Source organism: Heptranchias perlo, chromosome 5 (genome assembly GCF_035084215.1).
Source record: "Heptranchias perlo isolate sHepPer1 chromosome 5, sHepPer1.hap1, whole genome shotgun sequence".
Classification (NCBI taxonomy): domain Eukaryota; kingdom Metazoa; phylum Chordata; class Chondrichthyes; order Hexanchiformes; family Hexanchidae; genus Heptranchias; species Heptranchias perlo.
The window spans coordinates 28,318,480-28,329,425 of NC_090329.1; the positions used below are offsets into that span (position 1 = coordinate 28,318,480).

General features: G+C 45.2%; 1 protein-coding gene across 2 annotated transcripts in view; it reads left to right on the forward strand.

Moving 5' to 3' along the window:
* The window catches only part of asrgl1 (asparaginase and isoaspartyl peptidase 1), a 64,117-nt gene extending 60,590 nt beyond the window's left edge, over nucleotides 1-3,527 (forward strand). Inside the window, exons 7-9 of one of the 2 annotated variants that reach the window (XR_010962880.1) lie at nucleotides 932-1,179; nucleotides 2,490-2,594; nucleotides 3,388-3,527. Coding sequence is in view for 1 of the 2 variants with exons in the window: in XM_067984185.1 (XP_067840286.1) it covers nucleotides 932-1,149 (218 nt within the window). In the remaining variant the exon portion in view is untranslated. The remainder of the gene's footprint in view (nucleotides 1-931; nucleotides 1,180-2,489; nucleotides 2,595-3,387) is intronic. The other variant, XM_067984185.1, reaches the window with a different exon arrangement.
* The last annotated feature ends 7,419 nt before the right edge of the window (nucleotides 3,528-10,946 follow it).

Below are 10,946 nucleotides of genomic sequence, written 5' to 3' on the forward strand. Positions count from 1 at the left end.
ATCTAGGGATACAGATTCACAAATCATTAAAAGTAGCAACACAGGTTAACAAGGCCATAAAAATTGCAAACAAAGCACTGGGGTCCATTTCTAGAGGAATAGAATTGAAAAGCAGAGAGGTTACGTTAAACCTGTGTAGAATCTTGGTTAGACCACATTTAGTGTATGGTGAACAGTTCTGGTCTCCATCTTACAAAAGGGTGTGGAGAAAGTGCAAAAAAGATTTGCAAGGATGACATCAGAACTGAGAGGTTATAATTATCAGGAAAGACTGAACAGGTGGGGGCTCTTTTCACTAGAAAAGAGAAGGCTGAGGTGTGACCTAATAAAGGGCTTTAAAATTATGAACGGGTTTGATAGGGTAGACATAGAGAAGATGTTTCCACTTGTGGGGGAGCCCAAAACTAGAGGATATAAATATAATATCCAATAATGAATTCAGGAGAAACCTCTTTACCCAAAGAGTGGTTAGAATGTGGAACTCACAACTAATGGAGTAGTTGCGGCGAATAGCATAGATGCATTTAAGGGTAAGCTAGATATGTACATGAGGGAGACAGGAATAGAAGGATATGCTGATAGGGTTACAAATACGAAATTGACGGGCAGGAAAATATGAATACGAAAATATGAATACGGGCAGGTCCGTCAAGCCTGCCCCTGACCATGATGGCTGGACCATCATGGCTAAACACTTTTCCCAACTCTGCAGCCATGTAATCTCTTGGGAGAGGCAAAAAAGTGATGATGTACGGTGGGAGGAGGCTTGTGTGGAGCATAAACGCCGGTATAGACCAGCTGGGTTCTGTGCTGTCAAAATTCTATGTAAATTGTTCATATTCTGTCTTTAAAAAAAAGAAAATGTACATGTAGGTTTGGGTAAAATGTAACCTTTGTGTCTTTTATCTATAACCCCTACCTCTCCCCCTAGGCATGTCTCCAGCAGAGGCTACTGACACTGGCCTTCAGTACATGTGGACCAGATTACAGAGTCATGGTGGAGCAATAGCCATTAACAATGCTGGAGATTGGACAGCCAAGTTCACCTCTGAAAATATGGCATGGGCTGCAGTAACGGGTGACATGCTCTTTTATGGCATAGCCTTGGGAGATGTCCGCACTTCTGGCATTGAAGATATTCCCCAGTAAAGTCAGCTCAGAGGAAGAAGCGACACCCAGGTATTCATTCCTAGTTTTCTCTTTCTATTGGATCATTGATGAACATCCTCATCTACTAAACATCACTGAAGAGTTATCAACGGAATTTATGCTCACTTATCGTCAATCATTTAAGTCTTGCAGAGCAGGAAGGTCCCTGGTTTGATCCTTGATCTGTGTTGAGAAATCTGATTGCAATCAAGACAACAGTAAGGAGACAACAATTGGCCTCAATGCTCCGTAGCAAGTGAAAAGTGGAAATCAGTCAGGCTTCTCTCTTCTGATCACCCAGTGACCTCCCTCTCCCCTTTGCTGTGTGTGAATGTCAGTGAGGACAGGATCAGGCTTGGCTTTGATTCCTTCCATAGTTGAATAGCTTGTTGGCACTCACTGTCTAGGATCACACTGGAACAGCCATCTAAGTGAGGTACTGGAAATCAGCTGTTATCTAAGGAACACGAGTCAGCATCTTCAGGTGCTAAATAAAATATTGGATAAAACAAAACAGCTAATTCAACTCAATTCTCAGTGGTAACATTTGCTGAGTCAGAAGGTCATGGGTTCAAGTCCTACTATGGTCGTGAGCACACAATCTAAGCTGATGCTTCATTACAGTACTGAAGGAATGCTGCATTATTGGAGGTGCCATCTTTTGGATGAAACATTAAAACTAGGGCCTGTCCATCAGCTCAAGTAAAATGCTTCATTGCATTAGTTGAAAAGGAGCAGGGAGTTCTCTCATTGTCCAAGGCCACATTCATCCCTTAACCAACTTCAGAAAAACAGATTAACTGTTAATTTATCTCTTTAGCTGTGTGTGGGATCTTGCTGTGTGCAAATTGGCTGGTGTGTTTTGCATAAATAACAGTGACTACACTGCAAAAGTAATTTATTAACTGTAACAATACTTTTGGACATGTTAAGGTTGTGATATGGCACTACACTACATTACAATATTCCGCTTCTGTGTTCCAGTTTATTTTAACCCCGTAAATCAAAGTTTGTTCTTTCTGTTGTAATGATTGTTAGACTCCAGGCTGGAATCTAGCACGTAGTGCTGGAAGTACTGAGTTGGTCTGCATTGGGTTTCTCAAATTTTAATGGCGTATGTTCGATAAATAATATGTTTGGGTGAGATTTCTAGAATTGTCTTTCTGTAATGGGTTTCTATAAAGATTTAAACTTGATACGCCATACCTGAATTAACTGCAGTTGAAATAGAATTTGTCCCCAGCAAATTTTGAATGTTTTACCTTAAAAGTTGTGTAAGTACTGGAAAAACTCACATGTTGTGCCCTTATCTGATGGTCTCCATTTCTGTGTTTTTAAAGCCATCAATTGGACCAGATTATAAACTGCACCCGCAAGTTAAAGAAGAGCCAAAAATTTGCCAAGAAGTGCAAACTTCTAAATCAGATGTTAAATTTCTAAACCAGGTATTCTAAACCAGATGGTGTGCACATAGAATAAAACTGAACAGTACATTGGATGGAAAATGGTTAAATATTTGATATCCCAGCAACCAAAAATTCCTTTTTTTTTAAATTACAATTGTTCTTTGGTTACAATACACATTATCATGTATACAGTGTACATGGTACAGTATACATGGTATCTTACGGCAATGAACGAACTTTACTGGGTAGCTTTGGTTGTGGATGACCCAAAGGGACTGAATGCCATCAGTGTGAACTATTTTGTTCACTCATTGTGCCCATACCTGGTGGACTGGGTGTGCCATTGGTTGTGACAGTTGACTTATTTGGGTGCTTGGTGTTTGACTTATGTTAAGGCTGCTGTTGACATGCCACCCAGTTGCTGGCAGTAGGCCAGGAATGGGGACCAGATTTTGAATAACTTCACCTAATTCAGTCTCAGACTGGGCTATTTTCCGTAGTGTGCCAATCCACGTTTGCTGGCACCAACTGAGTGGGTTGGACTGATTGGCTTCAATTAGGAATAAACCAGTAGATTGACTGCATTAGGGTCTGGGGCAGGGGCCCATGATGTTGGGTCCGGTTCATTGGGGTGCTTGGTGATTTTATGGAAGTCATGCAGCACCTTGTGCCAGTAGGATGAAACTTTGGGCATAATTAAAAAATATGAAGTATTCCCCTCCACAGCATTTCTAGCACTCTGCTGTGATTCTGTAATTACACTTATGCGGGTGGGCGGGGATGCAACAGACCCACGGGTTCATTTTAATTTGCCCTTTTTACTTTATTACAGGTTGAGGCCGCGTGCACTGCTTCACAAATGGAACCTAATCATCACATAGGGTTCTTCCCAGAGGCTCCCTGCCAGGCTTTATTTACTGTGTTTTGCATTTTATGGACATACGGAAATAAAGATTCTGTATATCCTCAAAAGTGGTTTTCCTGTACTGTCGTTGATTGGGCAGAAGCTTTCTAGGGTTGTGTGTGGCTGTGTGAATTTCATTGAATCATAGAAAGGTTACAGCACGGAAGGAGGCCATTTGGCCCATTCAGTCCATGCCGGCTCTATGCAAGAGCAATATCCAACTAACCCACTCCCCTGCCCTATCCTGGTAGCCCTGCAAATTTTTTCCTTTCAGGTACTTATTCAGTTACCTTTTGAAGGCCATGATTGAATCTGCCTCCACCACCCCCTCGGGCAGTGCATTCCAGATCACAACCACTCGCTGTGTAAAAAAGTTTTTCCTCATGTCACCTTTGGTTTTTTTGCCAATCACCTTAAATCGATGCCCTCTGGTTCTTGACCCTTCCACCAGTGAGAACAGTTTCTCTCTATCTACTCTGTCTAGTCCCTTCATGATTTTGAATATCTCTATCAAATCTCCTTGTAACCGTCTCTGTTCCAAGGAGAACAACCCCAGCTTCTCCAGTCTATCCACATAACTGAAGTCCCTCATCCCTGGAACCATTCTAGTAAATCTCTTCTGCACCCTCTCTAAGACCTTCACATCTTTCCTAAAATGCAGTGCCCAGAACTGGACACAATACTCCAGTTGTGGCTAAACCAATGTTTTTTTAAAGGTTCATCATGACTTCCTTGCTTTTGTACTCTATGCCTCTATTTATAAAGCCCAGGATCCTGTATGCTTTTTAGCTTTCTCAACCTGCCCTGCCACCTTCGATGATTTGTGTACCTATACCCCCAGATCTTTCTGTTCCTGTACCCCTTTTAGAATTGTGCCCTTTAGTTTACATTGCCTCCCCTCATTCTTCCTACCGAAATGTATCACCTTGCATTTTTCTGCATTAAATTTCATCTGCCACATGTCCACCCGTGCCAGCAGCCTGTCTATATCCTCTTGAAGTCTATCACTATCCTCCTCACTGTTCCCTACACTTCCAAGTTTTGTGCCATCTGCAAATTTGGAAATTGTGCCCTGTACATCCAAGTCATTAATATATATCAAGAAAAGCAGTGGTCCCAGCACTGATCCCTGGAGAACACCACTGTATATCTCCCTCCAGTCCGAAAAACAACCGTTCACCACTACTCTTTGTTTCGTGTTACTTAGTCAATTCTGTATCCGTGCTGATACTGCCCCTTTTATTCCATGGGCTTCAGTCTTGATGATAAGCCTATTATGCGGCACCTTATCACACGCCTTTTGAAATTCCACATAAACCACATCAACCGCATTGCCCTCATCTACCCTCTCTGTTACCTCATCAGAAAACTCTATCAAGTTGGTAAAACACGATTTGCCTTTAACAAGTCTATGCTGGCTTCCCCATATCAATCCACACTTGTCAAAGTGACTGTTAATTCTGTCCCGGATTATTGTTTCTAAAAGTTTCCCCATCATCTAAATTGTCAGTTAGAAAGTGTTTCGTTACCCCAATTTCTCAAATAATGTGGCACCAAGAGCCTCACTGAATTGATGATACTGTTTAGTTCAAACTTCCTTCTTTGAACTGACAATTGTCTTGTGATCAATACGTAAAGGCGCTATATATGTTGTTGATAAACAATGTTTTCCTTTCCCCTGATTTTCCCCAACCTCCATGATAGTTGTCAGCCACATTTAATAAGCGGGCCCTCCACTTCTTCCTTGAACGGAGGCCCAACCAGTCCCCATTCGCCACCACCCTCCTCCGCCTGGCTGAACTTGTTCTTACATTGAACTACTTCTCTTTTGACCCCATTCACTTCCTCCAAATAAAAGGTGTTGCTATGGGAACACTGTATGGGTCCCAGCTATGCCTGCCTTTTTGTGGGATACGACGAACATTCCTTGTTCCAGTCCGACTCAGGTCCCCTCCCTCACCTCTTTTTCTGGTACATTGATGACTGTATCGGTGTCGTTTCCTGCTCTCGTCCCGAACTGGAAAATTTCATCAACTTTGCTTCCAATTTCCAACCTTACCTCGCCTTCATATGGTCCATCTCTGACTCTTAGCTACCTTGATTACACTTCCTCCCACCCTGCTTCCTGTAAGGATTCTATTCCCTTCTCCCAGTTTCTCCATCTCTGTCGCATCTGTTCTGACGATGCCACCCTCCACACCAGTGCTTCCGACATGGTGAAGCTACAACTCAGGACTACATGCATGCTAAACAGCGGAGGCAACATGCTATAGACAGAGCTAAGCGATTCCACAACCAACAGATCAGATCAAAGCTCTGGAGTCCTGCCACATCCAGTCGTGAATGGTGGTGGACAATTAAACAACTAACGGGAGGAGGAGGCTCTGTAAAGATCCCCATCCTCAGTGATGGCGGAGTCCAGCACGTGAGTTAGTTTCAGTTAGTTTTAGCATTATTCTGGAAAAGGACAGAGTTAAATCAGGAGTAAATGTTTTAAATTGGGGGAAGGCAAATTTTACAGAACCAAGGTGATTTGGCAGAAATGGACTGGACACAACTACTTGAGGAGAAATCAGTGGCAAGCCAGTGGGAGGCACTAAAAAGTGCAATTCTACTGGTACAATGCAGACATGTCCCCTCAAAGAAAAAGGGTGGCACTGCCAAATTAGAGCCCCCTGGTTGTCGAGAAGTATACGGGGCAAGATAAAGCAGAAAAAGAAAGCTTATGACTGTCACAGAAAACTAAATACTGCAGAAAGCCGAGAGGAGTATAGAAAGTACAGGGATGACGTAAAAAAGGAAATAAGGAGAGCAAAGAGGGCACAAAAAAAATTAGTTAGTAAGATTAAAGAAAACCCAAAGATGTTTTATCAGTACATTAAGAACAAGAGGATAGCTAAGGAAAAGGTGGGACCTATCAGGGATGATAAGGGTAATTTGTGTGTAGAAGCAGAGGATGTGGGTGGGGTTTTAAATGAATATTTTGTCTCCGTATTCACAAAGGAAAGGCATGATCCGGACGTGGTAGTTAAAGAGGAGAGGTGTGAAATATTGGATAAGATAAACATAACGAGAGAGGAAGTACGAGAGGGACTGGAATCCTTGAAAGTTGATAAGTCACCAGGGCCGGATGGATTGTTTCTTCGGCTATTGAAGGAAGCCAGGGAGGAAATAGGGGATGCTCTGAGGATCATTTTCCAATCCTCACTAGATACAGGGGAGGTACCGGAGGACTGAAAGACTGCAAACGTAGTACCATTGTTTAAAAAGGGTACGAGGGAAAGGCCGAACAATTATAGGCCGGTCAGTCTTACCTCGGTGGCGGGCAAACTATTAGAATCAATACTGAGAGATAGGATAAACTGTCACTTGGAAAGGCATGGTTTAATCAGGGATAGTCAGCATGGATTTGCTCAGGGAAGGTCATGCCTTACAAATCTGATTGAATTCTTTGAAGAAGTGACAAGGAGGATTGATGAGGGTAGTGCAGTGCATGTTATCCACATGGATTTTAGTAAGGCATTTGACAAGGTCCCACATGGCAGACTGATCAGAAAGGTAAAAGCCCATGGGATACAGGGAAATGTGGCGAATTGGATCTAAAATTGGCTCAGTAACAGGAAACAAAGGGTAAAAGTCGATGGATGTCTTTGCGAATGGAAATGTTTCCAGTGGTGTGCCACAGGGCTCAGTGTTGGGTCCCTTGCTGTTTGTGGTATATATTAATGATTTGGACTTGAATGTAGGGGGCATGATTGGCAAATTTGCAGACGACACAAAAATTGGCTGTGTAGTTGATAGTGAAGAGGATAGCTGTAGACTCCAAGAAGATATCAATAGGTTGGCGGAGTAGGTGGAAAAGTGGCAAATGGAGTTCAACCTGGAGAAGTGTGAGGTAGTGCACTTAGGGAGGGCAAGCAGTAAACGGGAATATATTGAGAGGGGTAGAGGAAGTGAGAGACCTTGGAGTGCATGTGCACAGGCCCTGAAAGTGGCAGTACAGGTAGGTAAGGTTGTGAAAGAAGGCATATGAAATGCTCTCCGTTATTAGCCGAGGTATAGAATACAAAAGCAGGGATGTAATGATGGAATTGTATAAAATGTTGGTAAGGCCACAGCTGGAGTATTGTGCACAGTTCTGGTTGCCACATTACAGGAAGAACGTAATTGCTCTGGAGAGAGTGCAGAGAAGATTTACAAGAATGTTGCCAGGGCTTGAAAATTGCAGCTACGAGGAGAGATTGCATAGGCTGGGATTGTTTTCCTTGGAGCAGAGGAGGCTGAGGGGTGACTTGATTGAGGTGCACAAAATTATGAGGGGCCCAAATAGAGTAGACAGGGAGTACCTGTTTCCCCTAGCGGAGAGTTCAAGAACTAGAGGACATAGATTTAAGCTGATTGGCAGAAAGATTAGAGGGGACATGAAGAAAAACTTTTTTACCCAGAGGGTGGTGGGTGTATGGAATTCGCTGCCCGAACTGATGGTGGAGGCAGGGACCCTCAACTCTTTTAAAAAGTACGTGGACCTGCACCGAAAGTGCTGTAAGCTGCAGGGCTACGGACCGGATGCTGGAAGGTGGGATTAGAATGGGCACCTGGTTGTTCTTCGAGCTTCTGTGCTGTATCTTTTCTATGGTTCTATGGTGAGTGCAAATGACAAGGCTGAAACGTTTGCAACCATCTTCAGCCAGAAGTGCGGAATGGATGATCCATCTCTGCCTCCTCCCGATATCCCCACCATCACAGAAGCCAGTCTTCAGCCAATTCGATTCACTCCAAGTGATATCAAGAAACGGCTGAGTGCATGGATACAGCAAAGGCTATGGGCCCCGACAACATCCTGGCTGCAGTGCTGAAGACTTGTGCTGCAGAACTAGCTGCGCCTCCAGCCAAACTGTTCCAGTACAGCTACAACACTGGCATCTACCTGTCAATGTGGAAAATTGCCCAGGTATGTCCTGACCACAAAAAGCAGGACAAATCCAATCCGGCCAATTACCGCCCCATCAGTCTACTCTCAATCATCAGCAAAGTGATGGAAGGTGTCGTTGACAGTGTTAACAAGCGGCACTTACTCACCAATAACTTGCTCACCGATGCTCAGTTTGGGTTCCGCCAGGACCACTCTGCTCCAGACCTCATTACAGCCTTGGTCCAAAAATGGACAAAAGAGCTGAATTCCAGAGGTGATGTGAGAGTGACTGCCCATGACATCAAGGCAGCATTTGACCGAGTGTGGCACCAAGGAGCCCGAGTAAAATTGAAGTCAATGGGAATCAGGGAGAAAACTCACGAGTGGCTGGAGTCATACCTAGCACAAAGTAAGATGATAGTGGTTGTTGGAGGCCAATCATCTCAGCCCCAGGACACTGCTGCAGGAGTTCCTCAGGGCAGTGTCCTAGGCCCAACCATCCTCAGCGGCTTCATTAATGACCTTCCCTCTATCATAAGTTCAGAAATGGGGATGTTCGCTGAGGATTGCACAGTGTTCAGTTCCATTTGCAACCCCTCGGATAATGAAGCAGTCCGTGCCCACATGCAGCAAGATCTGGACAACATCCAGGCTTGGGCTGATAAGTGGCAAGTAACATTCGCGCCAGGCAATGACCATCTCCAACAAGAGAGAGTCTAACCACCTCCCCTTGACATTCAATGGCATTGCCATCGCCAAATCCCCCACCATCAACCTGGGGGTCAGCATTGACCAGAAACTTAACTGGACCAGCCATATAAATACTGTGCCGACAAGAGCAGGTTAGAGGCTGGGTATTCTGCGGCGAGTGACTCACCTCCTGACTCCCCAAAGCCTTTCCACCATCTACAAGGCACAAGTCAGGAATGTGATGGAATACTCTCCACTTGCCTGGATGAGTGCAACTCGAACAACACTCAAGAAGCTCGACACCATCCAGGACAAAGCAGCCCACTTGATTGGCATCCCATCCACCACCCTAAACATTCACTCCCTTCAACACCGGTGCACTGTGGCTGCAGTGTGTACCATCCACAGGATGCACTGCAGCAACTCGCCAAGGCTTCTTCAACAACACCTCCCAAACCCGCGACCTCTACCACCCAGAAGGACAAGGGCAGCAGGCACATGGGAACAACACCACCCCTGCACGTTCCCTTCCAAATCACACACCATCCCGCCTTGGAAATATATCGCTGTTCCTTCATCGTCGCTGGGTCAAAATCCTGGAACTCCCTAACAGCACTTTGGGAGAACTGTCACCAGACGGACTGCAGCGGTTCAAGAAGGTGGCTCACCCCCACCTTCTCAAGGGCAATTCGGGATGGGTAATAAATGCTGGCCTCGCCAGCGATGGCCATATCCCATGAACGGATTAAAAAAAAGACTTCCTTTTTCTTCAACTGAGGATTCCCCTCCACTGTAGTTGACAGGGCCCCCGATCGCATCAGTCTTATTTCCCGCACTTCTGCCCTCACCCCTTCCCTTCCCTTCCAGAACCATGATAGGGTCCCCCTTGTCCTCACCTTCCACCCCACCAGCCTCCACATTCAATGTATCATCCTCCACCATTTACACCACCTCCTGCACTTTCCCACCACCAAGCACATCTTCCCCTCCCCTTTCAGCATTCTGAAGGGACCGCTCCCTCCGCGACACCCTGGTCCACTCTTCCATCGCCCCCAACACCCGCTCTCCTCCCCAATGCACCTTCCCGTGCGAGCGCAGGAGACGCAACACCTGTCCCTTCACCTCCTCCCTTCCCACCGTCCAGGGCCCTAACCACTCCTTCCAAGTGAAACAGCGATTTACTTGTACTTCTTTCAGTTGAGTATATTGTATATGCTGCACACAATGCGGTCTCCTCTACAATGGGGAGACCAAACGCAGATTAAGCGATCGTTTTGCTGAACACCTCCGCTCTGACCGCAAGCGTGACCCTGACCTGCCGGTCACTTGCCATTTTAATTCCCTGTCCCACTCCCACTCTGACCTCTCCATCCTCGACCTCTTACACTGTTCCAATGAAGCTCAACGTAAGCTCGAAGAACAGCACCTCATCTTTCGTTTAGAACTTTACAACCTTTCGGACTCAACAATGATTTCAATAAGTTCAGATCATAACCACCGCTCCCGTTTTTTCAGATTGCAAATGCTGTTAATGGTTCTGCTGTTGCCATTTACAGCTACTCCAGACCCGTCTTTTGTTTCTTAACCTGTCCCATTACCACCCTCCTTGCATCATCATCCCTTTTGTCATTCAATCACTTTTGCCCTCTACCCTATCACGGACCTTCCCTTTTGTTCTTTCAGAGAAACGGCTACAGCACCCAGCATGATTTTGCAACGTCCGTTCATGGGGTCACTTATTTGAAGGAGCTCACAAGTCAATTGCTGGGTTGGCCTGGTGTGGAATGTTTTCAGAGTGAAAGCGAGGTGGAAGGCTGCTCAATGTGGAGGCCTCACTCTCCAGCAGACCGGAGTTCCATGGGAGTTTTTACGGATCGTGCTGATG